The sequence below is a fragment of the Harpia harpyja genome, chromosome 12 (assembly GCF_026419915.1).
Source record: "Harpia harpyja isolate bHarHar1 chromosome 12, bHarHar1 primary haplotype, whole genome shotgun sequence".
Lineage (NCBI taxonomy): Eukaryota > Metazoa > Chordata > Aves > Accipitriformes > Accipitridae > Harpia > Harpia harpyja.
The window spans coordinates 417,375-426,461 of NC_068951.1; the positions used below are offsets into that span (position 1 = coordinate 417,375).

Below are 9,087 nucleotides of genomic sequence, written 5' to 3' on the forward strand. Positions count from 1 at the left end.
TAAGTTTGATAAGCTGAAGGCTGACAGTCTTCGGTGTCACTGATCACATGTTAAAGGTTAACAGTTGCAGTACCTGTTCCTACAAGGATATGAAGTATAACATGAATGCAGTACAAATACAATCTAAAATATGAAAATTAAATCCCTGACAGCTGCCAAGATCTGTGTTCTTACAATAAAAACTATACAGGAATAAATGGCAAATGCTTCTCCAATACTGCAAGCATTTACACCTTTTTTCGTAATGCAAATTCTTTTCACTACACGTACTGTAGAGAAGCCTAAGAGCAGCCACTATTTCACTGGCAGAAAACCAAGATTAAAGTAAGCTGACTTTAATGGAACAGATACAGCTACAGCCTATTTCCTTCTGTTGAGTATCTGCAAAGTTTATTATTACTTATCTCTGCTCCACCTGCAGTCCTTATCTCATCACACTTTGATTTCTACCTGTAAAACATGCTGTAAGGAAAACTCTGTAAGACCCCAGCAACAATGATTACCAGGCAAACAGAAATGACAAGTAATAGCTCAGCTCCGTTTCAAGGCAAAAATCCATAATTTAGATTTTGTACAATATCATCACTTCAACTTTGCTCATCTGCAGTTGTAAAAAGTAGTACATGAGGGAGTTCTTAGCCACACTTCGAGACAGATCATTATTCTCCAAGGAAAATGCCTCCTAAGAGCAGACTTCTGAGCTACACTTTTTATTAGATACTTAAATGTCAGTAAGTAACACAACTATGTTTTGCTTTCAAAATCAAGAGGAATCAATAACTACAGTAAGTAATGTTCTTACAAAATTGTCCATGCTACAAAATAAATTGCAGAAGTAGGTGTTTATCAGTCTTGTATCTTTAAAGAAGTTGATGAAAGAAAAACCCAGTCACTTGATAAATCAAAAATTAAATGTACACGCACCCAGAGCCAAACCTACAAAAGGGTTCATCCCTCTCTTGTAAATACTTCAACTGACACAAAGTACACCTTATCATCACTCTTCCAAGCGTTTTTCATTTTACAGAGGTGTTGTTTTGTTGCTGCTGCTCTGCAAGTGCTTGCTGGAGGCGCATTCTTTTCCGTGAATAGTGCTGCCAGTGAAGAATCTGTTGCTCATCAATAAATTTAGCACACTGAGCATTTACCAGTTCTTTGCGGAAATGTTCGTACTGGAGCAGCTCTAACATATGCAAACATTGAGGATACCTGGATTAAAAATAAACATACTTTAATACAAGTTTTTACAAGGTACACTAAAACTGGAGTCTCCAATAATTCTGCAGTTCATTATTTTAGTTTTATCATGTATGTGCTTTACTCGCATATCAAACCACTTAAGACTGTACATACTCCACACACTGTAACTCAGTAACTTCAGTATTAGGCTAGGAAACGAGTCCAGGAACACTTTATAAATGCATATACATGCTTGCTTAGAGTAGTTCTTCTAATGGCTAGATTTTATTAAAGCAAATACATAACAACTACAATATTTGTTTCCAGAGCTTACTTAAAGAACATAACCAAGAACTGTTTTCCCAAAATTTGGAGCTTGCACACTCACAAAAATGCAAAGTCATCCTTTGTTTCACATAAGCATCAACAATGCAAAATTACTCTTAAAATGTACTTACTGGGCCTAACTGAAGTAGCTTTGTACCATAATGTTCAATAGTTTTATTTTAAACAAATGGCAAAGCGCAGATAAAGGCTGCAAAAGGAAGATTCCATAAATGACTCGTGAAAGACAAGTTGTGTAATTTTATCTATTCTTGCTACATCTGGACTGTTGGAAACAGGAAAATTTATGTTGCATACAAACACAGTGGGGAGGACAAAGGTAAGGTTACAGAGAGCAATCAAATACTGCCATGCTGCTATACAGTACATAACAACGTAAACATCAAATCATTAAAATGCAGAAACCTAAGTGATTTTAACACTTACTTCAGGTATTTTGCATATTCAGGTTCTTTCCAATAAAGTAAATATTTAAGATAATTTACAAAAGCTTTGTCTTTGAAGTAGCCTCTTTGTGCAAGAACTGAAATAAAATGACAAATAAGGAATTGTCAGTTACAGATGCATTAAAAAAAGTCTGCCAAACTTGAAGAATACATATTCATAAAACTATACAAAGAGGCACTTTAGTCAAAACTTTATAATTACAATCAAATTTTGCTAATTCAAAAATGAAAAAACCATAGGGAAAAATATATTTTTATGTCAACATACTAGGCATAATAAATTAGTCTCATCTCCCTTACGGTATGTATCTTTCATACAACAGCAAGGAAGAGAACAGCTTTTTGAGGAAATTTTGACTGTAGCATCAAAATTGGCAGGGAATTAAGTATAGTACCTGAAACTTATTAACGTTAGTAAAATTCTGTTTTCAGATAAAGGAATACTGTTAACTTGACATTACTTTTTAACTACAGACTTGAACTTTTTTTTTCCTCCACCAGATAGATGCACTTTTTTTTTTTATTTCAACCAATAAAACATTTTGCATTTTTAAAAAACCCACCTGTTAGAAATCTAGACGAATTATTTACAGACTACCTTTATGCTGTGAAATACCCATTCTCTTTTCTTTATTTAGCCCTCTCTTGCCCTGTTTAACATTACCAGTAATAATAAACACCATTAAACTATATTCATTCCTCAGGATCCTTATATTTATTTTTAAGTACTCACAGTTGAGGTAATTTGGATTTGCCAGACATTGAACAAACTCTAACTCCAGCTGGAACCGAAGTCGATTTCCTGTATCATCTGATATACAAGAAAACCAGTAAGAACTGGACCCACACAGTAGATTTGAAAGTAATTTTCTCAGTTGGAGCCATACAAATAGAGATAACGTGTTTAAACAGGAGAAAAAGCAGTAACTCCCCATAATATATACAGATTCATTTAGCAAACCCTTCATTACATGAATCAGCATTGGGCCTGCATTAATAAACACGCTGGGGTGGGTTTTTTTTTTTACAGTCAAGCAAGTGCAAAAAATGGAGGAATACCCACTGACACTTTGTTTAGAGTGAAAGGAAAGGCAAGAGCAAGAAGCCTGGAATATTTGTACAGCGAAAATTAAGAAGGTAAGAACAGGGAACTGTTTCGCCCATTGAAATCTTAGCTGTATGTATTTTTAGAAGTAGTGCAAGGCAGCATTTTTTTTTTTTTTTTTTTCTCCAGAAAGGTATCTTGATATAGTACACTAGTAGGAATACTGCAGCATTCTCACAGTACAATGTACATAAATCACTACTGGTATACCATCGGGGTTGATAGGGATTCAGTGCTGTTTGACATCTTTATGACCTAGATGATGTGACAGACTGCACACGCTGCAAGTCTGCAGAATACAAAAAACTGGGAGGAGTGGCTGAAACACAGGAGGGTTGTGCAGCCATTCAGAGGGACCTTAACAGGCTGGAGGAATGGGCCAACAGGAATCTCATGAAGTTCAACAAAGTGAAATGCAAAGTCCAGCACTTGGGGAGGAATAACCCCGTGCAACAGTGCAGGCTGGGGGCCAACCTTCTGAAAAGCAGCTTTGCAGAAAAGGACCTGGGGTCCTGGTGGACAAGTTGAATATGACCTGCAGTGAGCTGCTGCAGCAAAGAAGCTCGACAGCATCCTCGGCTGCATTAGGAAAAGCATTGCCAGCAGTTCAAGGGAGGTGATCCTTCCCCTCTACTCAGCACTGGTGGAACCTCATCTGCTGTGCTGCATCCAATTATGGGCTCCCCAGGACAAGGAAGACATGGATATACAGAAGCAAGTCCAGAGAAGGGACACAAAAATAATTAAAGGAGCGGAGCTTCTGACATACGAAGAGAGGCTGAGAGAGCTGGGAGTGTTCAGCTTTGAGAACAAAAGGCTCGGGGATGATCTTATCAATGTGTATAAATATGTGATGTGAGGGAATGAAGGCAGAATCAAACTCTTCTCAGTGGTGCCCAGAGAAAAGACAAAAGGCAACGGGCACAAATGGAAATACAGGAAATTCCTCTTAAACATAAGTTGGGGGGGGGTTGGTTTTGGGTTTGGGGGGGTGGGGGTGTTTAGGGTTTTTTTACTGTGAAGGTGATTCATTGTAGGAACATGTTGTCCAGAAAGGCTGTGGAATCTTCATCCTTGAACATACTGAGGACCTTACTAGACAAGGTCCTGAGCAATCCAGTCTAGTTGACCCTGCTTTGAGCAGGGGGTTGGACTAGATGATCTCCAAAGGTTCCTTTGAACATGAACTACTCTGATATTCTGCCAAACAGTCCCATCTTGAAAGATGAAATATGGAATAACAGCCTACTTACTTGAACCCAATACCAAATCAAAGCTGGGTACTGACAGTTTTTGCGTGTTTAGCAGTGGTCATAAGAAATTCACTTAATTTCTGCATCTATGCCCATGACTATATGAGGTGGCGGCTACCATACCAAAAAAGAGGAATGAAGAATCAACTGACTTTGATGGCATGATTCTAAAAATAAGAAAGTATCTTAATTTTATTTTTTTTTTCTTTTTCATTGTCACCATATTCTAGAAAAATGCCTCTCTTTGCTATTGGTGTAAACAATGTTATTTGATCCAGGCTGGTTATTACAGATTTTCCCTCACCTATTTTCACCATATCACCGAAGTTTGTATTAATTTTGAAAGCTATTAAATATTTCATTGAGAACATAAGTTCTAGGGTGATCCTGACAGGAAAAAAAAAAAAAATCCATGTAAATGATGATTCTACATTTTAGATTATTTTTTACAAATTACTAACCAGGCATTTTTTAATCTGTTTAAAATAGCCCACACTGCCTTTAGTTCTTTTAATTTTTGTAGCATCAACAAAGACTAAATAAAATATTTTAAGGAGAAGAAATTATTTATGTAATACTTATAAAACTTATGACATAGAAATTAGATTATAGTAATTTGATAAATTCTATTTGCCATTATGTTTTAGTAACAAGTCTCTAATTCCTTAGCAGCTCCACCTCATACCTCCAAGCATTTCCATACTGCAGAGAAATGGCTATGTCCTTCAAAAAACATAAGAAACTTGAGCAGAGAATACAAGGGCAGTACAATGCAAGTTGAGAACACAGGTAACAATAAGGAGAACGCCTAAGTCTTAACCACAACGAACACACAGCAAACCCTTCTCGGTGGAAGACAGGCTCTCAACTCTCAGAGGCCTGCTGTTACCACTAGAGACCACTCATTCACCGGACTCTGAGGCCAACTCTCAGTTCCCAGATGCGGCCATCGACAGACCTTAACACCAGGACATACATGTTTCTGAAAAGGCTGCATCTAAACACGCCACCTTTTTTCCGAAAAGCTATCCAGGCATAACAACTAGCCCAGGGCTCGTGGAGAACTGTGAAAACCAATGCTTTGCACAGGAATAAAGATGAAGGACAGACTGGGATTGACCGAAGGCCTTGTGCTCCCAGATTTGCAGCTCCGATTCCTGAATCAAGGGCAGATGTTAAAAAGGAGGTGGGGGTGCCACCCGTGGCAAAAGCTATTAGATAAGAGTTTGGGGAAGGCGCGTTAGCTCCACCACCACGGACGCGCCCTCTGACGCCCTCTCACTTACCCCCCTCCCACGGCCTCGGGGGGCGGACGCGGGTACTTCCACGAACAACGGCAACGGGGCGCCGCAGCCGGCCAGACCAGGGCAGAAACGGGAGGGGCCGCTGGGCAGCAGGAGCTTGCCCCAAGCCCCCCTCTCCGAGGGAGCGGGCTCAGAACCCGCCCGGCACCTGCCGCCCCGCCAGGGCGGCCCCAGCTCCTGTGCGGCAGGACCGCAGGCGGCCTCTCCCCGGGCCGCAAGCGCTCGGGCCTACCCGACCGTCGCCGCGCGGTCTCGCTGGGCCCAGCACCCCGAGCGCCCGGGAGGCGGCGGCGACCGCCACCCCTCACCTGTCTCCATGGCGGCCCGCCGGGCTGCGCGAAACGCCCGGGCACAAGATGGCGGCGAGGACCACCGCTGCCGGCGGACGGAAGCCCGGCGGCAAGCAGCACTGAGGCACGCCGGGAAGGCGGCGGCGGTTGCCCGGCAACGGGCCGGGCGGGAAGGCGGGGCGGTGCGTGCGCGCGGGGCGGGCGGGAAGGCGAGCGGCGCGGCGGGCCTCGGGCCGGCGGCAGCGGAGCCCGCTCCCCGCCGGCTGCGGGAGCGGCGGTGAAGACCGCTCGGGAGCGGGCTCCAGAGCCGCGTACTCCGTCCGCAGAGAGCGTGGAGCGCAGCAAGGGTCGAGCCAGTGCTGCCTTCGCCTCACGCGCTGCAGTTTTCCCCTGGTAAAGGGAGTTCCTCGGGAAAACTTTCATTCATCCTTCTCAGACGTACGATGACAGGATTCCTCATTCTGCACTCGTTTTTAGATACTGATATAAGGTCCCTTGGACAAATGGTGATTGTTTTACATTTTCAGTTACCGAAAAGATTAGTTCCGTCTGTTTCATGAGGGAAATGTACACTCCTCAGAGGCAGTATTTGCCCCATGACAATATTACATGGAAACACGTAGATAAGTTGCACAGGAATTTGGATTTCGAGCATGACAGGTATCATCCATTTACCGCTGCAGGTAAGGGAATACGTCCTGTTGGTTTTGAAGTAGCAGGGCATATAATATCTGTAGTTGGAAAGAATGTTCAGAGATTCCAATATCCAAATAAAAACCCAGACTGAATGTAGTATTGGAAAAATTCCTTCCCTTTTCAAGTTGCTCTGCTGTAGCTTGCATCAAACTTTAAAGTGGCAGAAGTCAAAAATCAAAGTACTCAGAAATCAAAGTACAAACTCCAGTGTGTTTTTAAATGACCAAAGTTCAGTTTTACATCAGTCACTTCACTCTGAAAACTTTGCAAGCAAAACAAATGGAAACCTTACTTACCACCTTTATGCAGCAGTATCCAAAACTCTGCAAGCTTTCACCATCTTGGGGGGAGGGGGGAATTAACATATGCAATGCTAGTTACAATGGGATCCAGTGTAGGCATAAAGATAACATCCTTATGACTACATTTTATAGGCTTGCTTCCTAACAACAACAACAAAAATTCTTTCTAACAGTAATATGGCTGGAAAGGTTAGCATTTTGTCAGTGTTATCCAGATATCATAAACCAGCCATGTGACCTATCCTCTGGTAGATGAATAAGGAGGACATTTTTAACAGTGCATTTCTCAGAGTTCTGTACTGCCCCAAAGCAATAGCAACAGAATTTCTGGAGGAGATCTGTAGATTAAACGTGACTGATCTTCCAGAAATGATGGACTTGTTATAAAATGGTGCAGAATTCTTTTCAAATGTGGAATCAGTTTAGACTGGGATATTGCAAAGTTGGTTGCAGGAGAAACCTTAAGAACTACTCATTCAGTAAGCAATTTGGTGTTTATGATATAAAACAAGTGCTCTGTACCTAATAATCAAGCAAAAATTATTATTTGACATTTTGATCTCTGATCTATATTAAGAGGTTACTGCTTTTCTAAGTGTACAAGATATTTTAAGTTAGAATTCAGTATAAGTGATTTTAAAAATCACTTTATTAGAGCTAGGATGTGCCAACAGAAATGAAAATAAGCCAAGTAAATCCAAGAACAGCAGAACTTATAAAATCTGTTTTTCTGCAGCTTCTTTCCATGGAGGTTTTATAATGTCTAAAACTCTAGCTGAGCTTATGTTAGAGCCCCATCGCAGTGGACCTGTAGGGGGGTTTGTCTGTAGATAGAGTCTTTACCTAGAGAGCAGTCTGCCTTAAACCCACAACAAGTATCTCAAGGCTAGGATTTTTCATTCTACTTACCTGGCACTGTTGTTGCTCTTCTGGGAGGCAGTGACATGGCTTGAAGTGTTCATTTTACCATGGATCTTTGCATTTATGTTTTTATCATCGCTGCCATTAGTGATTCATCAATCCTCCAGGTTTCTCAGGAAGACCTCATGTTCCAGATCTGAACTGCTTATGCTCTAACATCACAGATTTAATGATGTACAATGTGAATAAACAACCTTTTGAAGAAAATTACCATTGGAGTAATGATTTGTTCTGTCATGTAAGGGAGCTTTTAGCATATAGGCAAGTCAGTTCCAATTCCATTAGAAGGTAGCTTTGGGGACAACGTTCTAGTCATGTTTTTTTCCCCAGATAGAGAGATAAATGCTTGAGCTGGGAAGGATAAAAAGATGATCTTGTGTTTGTATTTGCAGAACATTCATTTTAACTTTGTACTAGACAAGCCATTGTTGATCACTTCCAGAGCAGAAGGAAATGCAAAGGAGAGACTCAAGCGTAAAATCTAAACTGTGTTTTGATTTTTTTTTTCTTTCTGCATATTGGACAGAGATTTGAGCTTGTTTTGTTTTTCATAGCAACTTTACAATGAGCCAAGTAATTTCAGTCAACTTCTGCACTTAATTCTTCATTCATTAAAAAAAAATTGTATCAGAATGAAACCAGTTAATAACTAAATGCTCCAAGAGTGCAGAGCAAAACTGCGCTGTTGCATCAGCACCCTGGAGAGGAGCCCAGCTTCTGAGGTTGTAAATTTATTCCAGAAGTTGCAATTCTGCCTCGTGTTACATACTAAATTTTCAGAACTTGGCTGAAACAAAAGCCCCAATGGTTTAGCACTGTCAAGCTAGCTTAGGTTCACTGCTATGACAATTGTGTTATTAGGCACTTTTGCAACAGTACACTGTATACATACTTACCTGAAACCTGACTGAATATTTTTTCCTTTTTTTTTTTTGTTTGCTATTTTCATTTGTTGAACTATTTTCAGTGTCTGTGTTAGCAATTTTCTATAATACTATCTTTTCCTTTGCAGTATGATTTTTTTCTTCCTGGGAATTGGGTTACAAAAACCATCTAAAAAAGATTTATGCATAGTTTTTCTTAATAAAATAGTGTTGCTTTTTTTAGACAAGGTTTTAGTGGTTGTGGAATACTACCATTACTATATCAAAACATAACAAGTCACTCCCCAGTAAACACAGACTTTGGGCTAAAAGCAGAGATCAAACAGATCCCATGTGTCTGCACTGCTATTCTAGAATGTGAT

General features: G+C 40.6%; 1 protein-coding gene across 1 annotated transcript; it reads right to left on the reverse strand.

Annotated features, from left to right (window-relative positions):
* Positions 1–319: 319 nt before the first annotated feature.
* On the reverse strand, positions 320–6,070 carry MED31 (mediator complex subunit 31). The gene is made up of 4 exons (XM_052803014.1): positions 5,941–6,070; positions 2,704–2,781; positions 1,951–2,047; positions 320–1,209 (listed from the first exon to the last, which is right to left on the reverse strand). Exons 1-4 carry the CDS (start codon positions 5,948–5,950, stop codon positions 1,017–1,019), a joined length of 378 nt encoding a protein of 125 aa, XP_052658974.1. The 5' UTR covers positions 5,951–6,070; the 3' UTR covers positions 320–1,016.
* Between the last annotated feature and the right edge of the window lie 3,017 nt (positions 6,071–9,087).

Bases quoted from the DNA above. Each gene is read 5' to 3' on its own strand.
- MED31 (XM_052803014.1), bottom strand. The intron at 2,048-2,703 runs GTGAGTACTTAA...ATTTTATTTCAG, and splicing joins AAATCCAAATTACCTCAACT to TTCTTGCACAAAGAGGCTAC. The intron at 1,210-1,950 runs GTAAGTGTTAAA...TTTTTAATCCAG, and splicing joins GAATATGCAAAATACCTGAA to GTATCCTCAATGTTTGCATA.